Source organism: Lolium perenne, chromosome 3 (assembly GCF_019359855.2).
Source record: "Lolium perenne isolate Kyuss_39 chromosome 3, Kyuss_2.0, whole genome shotgun sequence".
NCBI classification, from domain to species: domain Eukaryota; kingdom Viridiplantae; phylum Streptophyta; class Magnoliopsida; order Poales; family Poaceae; genus Lolium; species Lolium perenne.
Genome location: NC_067246.2, coordinates 324,091,526 through 324,100,984, shown reverse-complemented (window position 1 = coordinate 324,100,984; position 9,459 = coordinate 324,091,526). Strand labels below are relative to the sequence as shown.

The following is a 9,459-nucleotide window of genomic DNA, read 5'->3' as shown; positions in this document are numbered from 1 at the left end:
AGGTTGTGTTGTCTTTGTTGCCACTAGGGATAAAACATTGATGCTATGTCTAAGGATGTAGTTGTTGATTACATTACGCACCATACTTAATGCAATTGTCTGTTGCTTTGCAACTTAATACTGGAGGGGGTTCGGATGATAACCTGAAGGTGGACTTTTTAGGCATAGATGCAGTTGGATGGCGGTCTATGTACTTTGTCGTAATGCCCAATTAAATCTCACTATACTCATCATGATATGTATGTGCATGGTCATGCCCTCTTTATTTGTCAATTGCCCAACTGTAATTTGTTCACCCAACATGCTGTTTATCTTATGGGAGAGACACCTCTAGTGAACTGTGGACCCCGGTCCAATTCTCTTTACTGAAATACAATCTACTGCAATACCTGTTCTACTGTTTTCTGCAAACAATCATCTTCCACACAATACGGTTAATCCTTTGTTACAACAAGCCGGTGAGATTGACAACCTCACTGTTTCGTTGGGGCAAAGTACTTTGGTTGTGTTGTGCAGGTTCCACGTTGGCGCCGGAATCTCTGGTGTTGCGCCGTACTACATCCCGCCGCCATCAACCTTCAACGTGCTTCTTGGCTCCTCCTGGTTCGATAAACCTTGGTTTCTTTCTGAGGGAAAACTTGCTGCTGTGCGCATCATACCTTCCTCTTGGGGTTCCCAACGAACGTGTGAGTTACACGCCATCACCTTTGCTCGCTGGAACGGGGAGAAGGACGTCGTTATCAACACCATACGTGTGACGAGTGCGGAGGTGCTGCCCGATTGTGGCACCGTCAAGATCTTCTACGCGCTTTTGAAAGCGGCAAGTGATCGACTACATCAACCACGAGATTTATCTCGTTAACGCTTAGCAATCTTTGAGGGTATGTTGATCTTCACCTTGTTGCTACAATCTACTAGATTAGATCTTGGCTTGATTCGTTCTTGCGGTAGGGATTTTTTTTGTTTTCTATGCTACGAATCCCTACACTTCGTTGGTGGGGGCTCGAGAACCGAGGCGGCGGTGGCGGTGTGGTGGCGCGGGATGTGTGGCGATGGGAGCACGCTATGCGGGTCCTCCTCCTCGACTTTGTGGGTAGCGGGAAGGCGGAGGGTGCTGGCCGTGGTACGGGGGCCACCACATTGGTTCCCAAGACTATATCACTAGGATGACAGATTCCCGTTCCTTTAGCGTGCCACCCTTCCGGCACCAACCCCGATGGTTTCTTTGGCCAGCGGATATGGTGGTAGGATGGGTGCACTGGAGGTGGTACTGATTCCGGAAGAAATCCCTAGCTAGCGGTGCCTGTCATGACGGTGGTGACGCCTATAGGCACCATGCATGTTCTTTATGGAGCACTGTCGAGGTATCTTGCCCCCTCTCTTCCCCCTCTTGATACCCGGGAGAAAACCCAAATCCCTTGGATTGGGCGGCAGCGACGCTCCATGCGTCGTCACCTTCCTCAAGGTGCCGCTTTGGATCAGTTGGGGTTGTGGGTTGGTGTTGTTTCTGGTGGTAGGAGTCGTTGCCCTGGTCTGGGCGGTGGTAGTGCTGTTGAGCACTAGGTTATGACTCCTCCAATCCCTTTTGTTGCTCGTTGTTCGTCCTTTGCACTCGCTCAGGTGCGAGGTTGCGGGACGACATGATCACGGTTCTTCTCCCTTGCAGGCGATGCTCCGAGGCTCTGCTCTGTCGCCAATTCTCTCCTACATGGCACCTTCTCTTCAGCGTCCTCGCCCTGCAGCTTCGTCTCTTCGTGACTTCTTCCGTGGTCGGCGGCAAGGCTTCTCGAGGTGTGCTAGATGGAGCGAATGGGTGGGCTCAGTTTGGCAGTTTGGTTCCTGGTCCCTTCTTTGCTCTGGGTAAGCGCGTCTCCATGGGCGATGGTACGACACTCTTCGTGCCAGGGCGAGGGGGCAGGGGTCCCTCTCCGGCCATAGAAGAGAACGGACATGCGACAACTCGCCCTCTTGGCTCAGCTATGAAATCTCCCACGCTATGTCAGTGATCCCACCCCAAGTTTCCCCTCCACTCCATGGTGCTTCATTCCCGTTGGAGGACTTCACGGACTTCACACGCTTTATTACTTAAAATGTTTAAGCATTACACTCGGTCACTGTATATTAAGATGCACACAGTCGTACAAACATCCAACATCCAATGCTACAAAAGGTAAAATATAAAAGGCGCAATATAGGTGATCAAACAAGAATCAGTATGATCACCTACTGTTTATCTTATGTTTGCTGGTGTTTTTGTGAGTTATAAGTTGTTCTTTTATACCCTGGCCGTGTTGCTTTATTAATTTAAAGCTGGACACTTGGTGTCTTATGTTTTAAAAAAATTAGCGAGGGAACACAGCTTCTGAGTTGCTCAGGTTATTTGTCGCAGCTTCTGGGTTAGTATGCAACGTAAAAAAAGGAGATTCAATGCAAATACATGGGGTTACCACTGTCTCTCAAATTTGAAATGAACACCCAGCTCAAATATTCAATGCAAACAAGTAAAGGTATACGTGATAAGCTACTTTCAAACAAACAAAAAAAAGTAAAGTAATACAATGCAGTTTGGGGTTGAGGGTTAAGAAATTCTGCAATTTCTCCCATCATACATTCATACTTGCCTTGCATTGCATGGACTACCTATTGGGCCACAAGAAGGCAGCAGGCCAGCAGCCCACGCAGGCAGCCGATGATCTGTCGATCGAATCGAAGCAAACTGAGAGAAAGACCATCGCCGTCGGCCGTCGCGCGATTCGTCGCCGCCGTCTCAACTCCTCTCCCTCCCGCCTCCGCCTCCGCCTCGTCCTCTCCCGCTCTACCGCTCTCCCCCGTACCACTCGCCCCGACGACGCGCGGTTCCGGCGAACCGCCGCCATCTTCCCCGCCACCAGCCCACGCACGCCGCCGCCGCCGCCGCCGTTACCACTCTTCCATACAGGATACAGTTTTCTGGTGAACACCATTCTTGGTTTTGAGCGGCTGGCCGAAGCTAAGCAGCCCTCACGCACGCCGCCCCGCTGAATTTCCCCGTCTCGCAATGCACGACCAACCAGCACCAGCCAGCCCCATGTCTCGCTCTCGCCTCTACTACTTGACCGCTCCGACGGCCATCTTCCTCCGGCGCTCCTCCCCCACCTCCACCTCCACCTCGCCACCCTCACTCCGTGCTTTTCAGGTAGCCCTCGCCGCCGCCACGGAGAACCTACGCTCCGGGACGCTCAGCCATGAGGATGCACACCACCTGTTCGATGAATTGCTGCGCCAGGACACTCCAGTCCCCACGCGCGCCCTCAACGGCTTTCTCGCTGCCCTAGCCTGCGCGCCGGCCTCCGCCGCCTGCAGCGACGGCGGCCTCTTGCTCGCCGTCGCCCTCTTCAACCGCATGCCCCTGGTGGCGCCGCCCACGGTCTGGACGTACAGCATCCTGCTCGACTCTTGCTGCCGCGCGCGGCAGCCAGACCTGGCGCTCGCCTTCTTCGGCCGCTTCCTCAGGGCGGGCCTCAAGGCAAACATCGACATTGTTCGCACACTCCTCAAGGTGCTCTGCCACGCAAAGCGGACTGATGAGGCTGCGGACGTGCTGCTTCACAGGATGCTGCATCTGGGCTGCGTGCCCGATGCCATCTCGTACACCACGGTTATCCGTGGCTTCTTAAAGGAGGGTAAATTCAGCACGGCAAGCAACCTATTCCATGAAATGGTGCAGAAGGGCCTTGTTCCTGATGTGGTGTCATATAGCTCCATGATTCATGCGTTCTGCAAGCGTGGAAGATGCAAAGAAGCTAGACAAATCCTGGATTGTGGGATTCTCAAGGGCCTCAAACCAGATATCGTTGCATACACTACCATGCTTCACGGGTACGCTACAGAAGGATGCCTCGTTGATATGAATAATCTCTACAACTTGATGGTACGAGAAGGTGTTGTACCTAACCAATATGTTTTCAACATATTGATCAATGCGCATGCTAAGTGTGGATTGGTGGATGAGGCATTTCTTATCTTTGGAGACATGCAGAAACAGGGAGTGAAACCAGATGCCGTAACCTATTTAGCCATGATAGATGCGTTTTGCAGAAAGGGTAGGATGAATGATGCTATCCAACAATTCAACCAGATGATTAATATGGGGGTACCACCGAATATGCAGACTTACAGGTGCCTGATTCAGGGTTATTGTACACATGGTGATTTACTGAGAGCTAAAGAATTGGTTCATGAAATGATGGGAAAAGGCATCCATTGTCCTGGCGTTGTGTTCTTTAACATTATAATAAACAACCTATGCAAAGAAGGAAGGGTGACAGATGCACAAGATATCTTTGACTTCATGATACATATAGGTGAGAAGCCTGATGTTATCACATTCAGTTCACTGATTGATGGATACTGCTCAGCTGGCAAGATGCAGAAAGCATGCAGGGTACGTGATGATATGGTATCGGTTGGCATTGAACCTGATGCAATTACGTACAATACACTTATTGATGGATATTTTAAAGCTGGAATGGTGGATGCTGCATTGACTCTATTCAGAGAAATGTCAGATATGGCAGCTAAACCGGATACTCTTACTTATAACATCATAATGGATGGATTATTTAAGGCTGGTAGAACTGTTGCCGCAGAGGAAAAGTTCCATGAGATGGTCAAAAGTGGAGTGAAATTGTCCATTTGTACATACAATATAATTATCAATGGGCTTTGCAAAAATGGTTGTGCGGACGAAGCAATCATGTTGTTCGAGAAATTGCGAGCAATGAACCTTAAGTTTGATATCAGAACTCTCAATATTATAATTGATGCAATGTTTAATGTTGGGAGAATAGAGCAAGCTAAGAATTTGTTTGCTGCAATGCCAGCCAAGGGATTGGCACCTGATGTTGTAACCTACACTACGATGATGTCAAACCTTATAAAAAAAGGATTGGCAGAAGAAGCTGACAATATATATTCATCAATGGAGGCGAGTGGTTGCCCTCCTGACTCTCGTTTGTTAAATGTTATTATCAGAAAGTTACTGAACAAAGGTGAAATAGTCAGGGCCATCAGTTATATGTCCAGACTTGATGGCAAGGGCATGTTGCTTGAAGCTTCAACTACTTCCCAGTTGATATCTCTCTTTTCAATGCAAGGGATATATATATATTTTTTTTTTGAATGGTCACCGGGGGGGAATAAATCCCCACCTGAATATTTTTTCATTCATATTTGCCTATGAGATTTTGCAACCTCTACAAGATAGGTTCAAGTGAACCGGAGTACACGGGGGATTACAGGGGAAGAGAAATAATCAGGAAACACACACACACACCCACATACATGAAAACTCTGAGAGGACTCTGGGCAAGATACCGGGGCGAGGCAACATGACCTCCCCAAACTACAAGTAGAAACACCGCAAGAAGAGACCGAACCAAACAGTTGGCACATTGCCCGGAAGCACCACCACCGTGGACGAAAAGCACCCGTCAGCCGAGACCAAACCAAACGCTGCCGGCGTGCGCGAAGGGTGAAGCGCAACCGAGTCCACACCGCTCCACCAGCAGGCCAAAGGCGTAGTCGAAGGGCGACAAGCAGCCGAGACAATGCCGAAGGGCTACTCCGCCGAGATCACAACCAAAGATCCACTGTGTCGCCAATGTGCACGAAAGGCCACGCACACCGAGCTCACGACACGACGCCGCAGGCGAAATCGAAAGGCATCGCGGAGCCGAGTCCACACCCGGATAGCTTCAGGAAGCACGCGCGCACACTGCGGAGCAAGAACCGCAAGCGCAAACCGAAGGGCACTGCATGGCCGAGGCTGCACCGTCCACCGGTGTCGCCGAAGAGCAATACAAGCCGAGGTCGAACTAAGGTACCACACCAGGCACGATCTAGGATACAAGCGGGGCAGCACCTGCAGCTGGTAACACCCAAGGAGGCAAGGAGCAGCCACCACCAAGCCACGGCACTCCTGGATAGGAGAAAGCCGCCTCCATGGCTGCCAGTGCAGAACCATGGAGCTTGTCAGCCCGACGGAGCAGCGTCCACCACGGCTGACAACAGGACTTGGGGACCGAGCACCACCACGGCAAGTCCCCGGGTAGGGAGCGAGCCGCGCTCCAAGGCTGCCAACTGCGAACCGAGGAGTGTCCGTCTCAGCAGAACGCGCTGCAGGAGACCGATAGAGATGCGGGAACAAGGGACACCTTCGAAACCACTGCAGAGGGACAAACACCAGCCGCCACGGGCCAGGCCGCCACAAGCCGAACCACCGATGCCCAGTACCACACTGGCCACCGAAGGCCTCGCCCGGAGCTCACCACCGGTGCCACGCCGGCCTCATGCACCAGGCCAGGGGGCGGAGATCCGCCGCCAGAGCCCGCCAGATCTGGCGCAGCGCGAGGCTGCGTCGAGTCCGCCGTGCCACGCACAAGAACTGACCAAGGACCAACCAGGGTGGGCAGAGAGAGAGGCAGGCAGCGCCGCCGCAACTGAGCAGAGGGATGGGAGGCAGCAAGGCCGGAGGGGATGAACGCATCACGGCACCAGATCGGATCGGCCCGCGCGGTCGATCTGGTCCTCCCTACGCAGCCCAGCCGTCCCCCAGCAGGAAGGGGACCGGAGAGAGGGACGGGTGCTGAGGAGGAGCACCCACCAAGGGACGACGCCGCCAGCACACGGAGGAGCACCGGCCGCCGCCATTAAAGACGCCAGAGCACAGCGCCGCAAGAAACCACCACCCCTTCGGGGCAGGGGTCCGCCGCCACCGCGGCGGCTGCCAGCGGCAGCGGCGGAGAGGGGGGTCGCCGGAGGAGGGCCCCGCGCGGCCGGAGGTGGGGGACGCCCCGGTGCCGCTCACGAGCGGCACGGGAGCGGAGTTTAGTCTTGCCGTCAGGGCCTCGAAATCCTCTTGAGGTTAGGTGTAGTAGTCTCAAGTCTTTTTCATGCAAGGGATATATCATAAGCACAAAGATTTGCTCCCAGCAAGGTATCAGTTTTTTGAAGGAGACATCTACAGTTGACATGAACTTAAACCCTTGAAAGGCATGCTTAAGATTTTCATTGCAATGAGTCATTTCTGCTGGTACAAGAAATGCAGGCAGCTGCGAGTACAAAGTTAGTACCTGATTCTTTATTCTCATCTTTCAATGTGTTGAGAACAGACCGTCGGTCTGCTGGCAAGGCATGCGGGAGCGCATGCTGCCCACCCGAGTTCGAGCCTTGGGCTCAGCGGGTGGCTCAGGAGTTTTCTTCTATAAAAAATGCCAACGGGTGATAGTGCCTGGGTTGGTCTCGTTTTTTTATCTTTCAATGTGTTGAAATTATGGAATGTGAACTATTGATGAATTAGTAAGAAAAACATTTTTTTGTACATTGTTTTTTGTTTTTGTAGGATGATCAGAGGTACAACTGATTGCATTTGTTACAAAAATGGCTCCTGGTGACTGGTGGTGATTGTTGAAGGTATTGAAATGTGTTGTTCCACAAGATGTTTATTTTTTTGGCTGTATGTTAGTGGTTTGACAGTTGTACATGAGCTGAATAGTAGCACTCTGCTCTGCCATCATCACATTGCTCACAGAGCTGGAGAATGATATCATGACCATTGGGTTCCACCGTTCCAGACTGTAGTGCGATTCTTTGACACCATGGGACGCTCTTTTCCTGTGTTCTTCGTCAAGAGGGAGGCTAATAGAAAGCTATTTAATCTCGTGTACACCAATTCTGTGTTAGCTGTTTGTTTGGTTCTGATGAACTGGGACTGGGTAATGATTCTTAGAGTTAGAAGTAGACATGATTGGAAGACAACCTTAAGTTATTATGCATGGCTGCTCTGGATTCACATTAGTGACATATTACTGGCGTTTTAACCATATTAACTGCTCCGAACAACAACGTAGGAATGTAAATAGGTGATATTCATGCATCATTACTCGGTAATTTTTTTAAATCAATTCCTTGCGTTGATGATGTTCTAAAGAAATATTGGAAGCATGACTTGTATTCTACTCTCTCCGTTTCAAAATAAGTGTCCCACTTTTGTCTAAATATGGATGTTTCCTCTGGAATTTCGACGGGCGCGCTTCTGGCGCCAAATGCCTCGTCGCTTGGACTCAGGTATGCCGCTCCAAAAATGAGGGCGGCCTTGGAATCAAGTGTCTGGCAACGCGGAATGCTTGCCTCCAGGTCAAGCTCCTTCACCGGCTTCACACCGTCCCCCTGTCTCCCTGGGCTTGCTGGGCATGGCGCTCCGTCGACGGCCCCATTGCTGCGGGCAAGAGGAGCGACGTGGGGCAACACTGGTCTGCCCTTGCCGCTCTCATGCCCCTCTACAGGAGCATCTCCAAGGTCGTGCTTGGGGATGGCGAGCGCATCGGCTTCTGGATGGACGACTGGGCCGGGTGTGGCGCGCTCTGCCACGCTCTCCGGCGCTGTTTTCCCATGCTACCCACCCGCACACCTCCGTTGCCGCGGTGGTGCGTGGCGGTCTCCGTCGGGCTCTTGCCCCCAGGCTCTCCGCCGTGGGGGAGCGAGAGTTCACCGCTCTCCTCCCTCGGGTCGAGGCTTTGCAGCTCTCGGGGCAGCCCGACTCTCGGATCCTCACTATGTGTGCCAAGCGCACCGGCGAGCTTGCCGTCGGCGAACTCTACAAGCTGATGCAGTTCGGCGGCGTCGACGCCCCTTTCGCGGACTTCGTCTGGGGTGGATTCGCCCCGTCCAAGGCCAAGTTCTTCGCCTGGCTGCTCGTGCAGTCTCGTATCCAGTCGCGGGCGGCGCTGTTCAAGAAGCACGTCCTATCTGAGGAGGAGGCACTCTGCCCCATCTGCGAGAGCGAGAGGGAAACGGCGACACACCTCATCTTCGCCTGCCCCTTCGTGCATCGCTTCTGGGACGCGATCGGCTGGAGCTTTCCCGTTGATGCGGATGTGCGTCGGCTGTTCTCCTACGACACCCCTGTCCCCCGTGGCTCCAAAGCGACCTCGACTCTCACCATCCTTCTCTGCTGGAATATTTGGAAGCACCGTAATGGGGTTGCTTTCCGCGGTGAGCGCGCTAGCCTCCCCCGCCTCCTCTCCATGTGCCGTGAGGATGCCGCTCTTTGGGAGCTTCGTGCTCCCGCTGCCCTGCATGATGAGGCTGTCGCCTGGCCCTCTCTCTTAGGCACTGTGTAATATGCCGGTTTCTTGCGGCTGCTCTCCCCTCTTCCTCTGAAACTATCCTGCTGTAAAACGTGGCCCCGTTGTGCCGGTTTGGAAATATAAATTCAGGTGGGGATCCTCTCCCCCCCGTGAAAATTCAAAAAAAAAAAAATATGGATGTATCTAGACGAATTTTAGTTATAGATACATCTGTATCTAGAAAACGTTTAGACACTTATTTTAACACAGAGGGAGTATTATCTGGTTTCTTCTCCTTTAGACTTGAACATGGTTCTAGCGATGGCTGAATTACATATGTCATTACTGCTTG

At 52.3% G+C, this 9,459-nt stretch overlaps 2 protein-coding genes and 1 long non-coding RNA gene across 3 annotated transcripts; all 3 read left to right on the top strand.

Moving 5' to 3' along the window:
* Positions 1-2,694: 2,694 nt before the first annotated feature.
* LOC139829742 (uncharacterized) lies at positions 2,695-6,038 on the top strand. Its single transcript, XM_071828677.1, has one exon. The coding sequence runs from the start codon at positions 3,038-3,040 to the stop codon at positions 5,219-5,221; it is 2,184 nt and encodes a 727-aa protein (XP_071684778.1). The 5' UTR covers positions 2,695-3,037; the 3' UTR covers positions 5,222-6,038.
* An 892-nt stretch (positions 6,039-6,930) lies between these two features.
* Positions 6,931-7,583, top strand: LOC127345706 (uncharacterized). The gene is made up of 2 exons (XR_011754375.1): positions 6,931-7,104; positions 7,382-7,583. It is a non-coding gene; the product is annotated as an uncharacterized lncRNA (long non-coding RNA).
* A 54-nt stretch (positions 7,584-7,637) lies between these two features.
* On the top strand, positions 7,638-9,161 carry LOC139838273 (uncharacterized). Its single transcript, XM_071827668.1, has 3 exons — positions 7,638-7,754; positions 8,176-8,390; positions 8,501-9,161. The coding sequence occupies exons 1-3, from the start codon at positions 7,638-7,640 to the stop codon at positions 9,159-9,161; spliced, it is 993 nt and encodes a 330-aa protein (XP_071683769.1).
* The last annotated feature ends 298 nt before the right edge of the window (positions 9,162-9,459 follow it).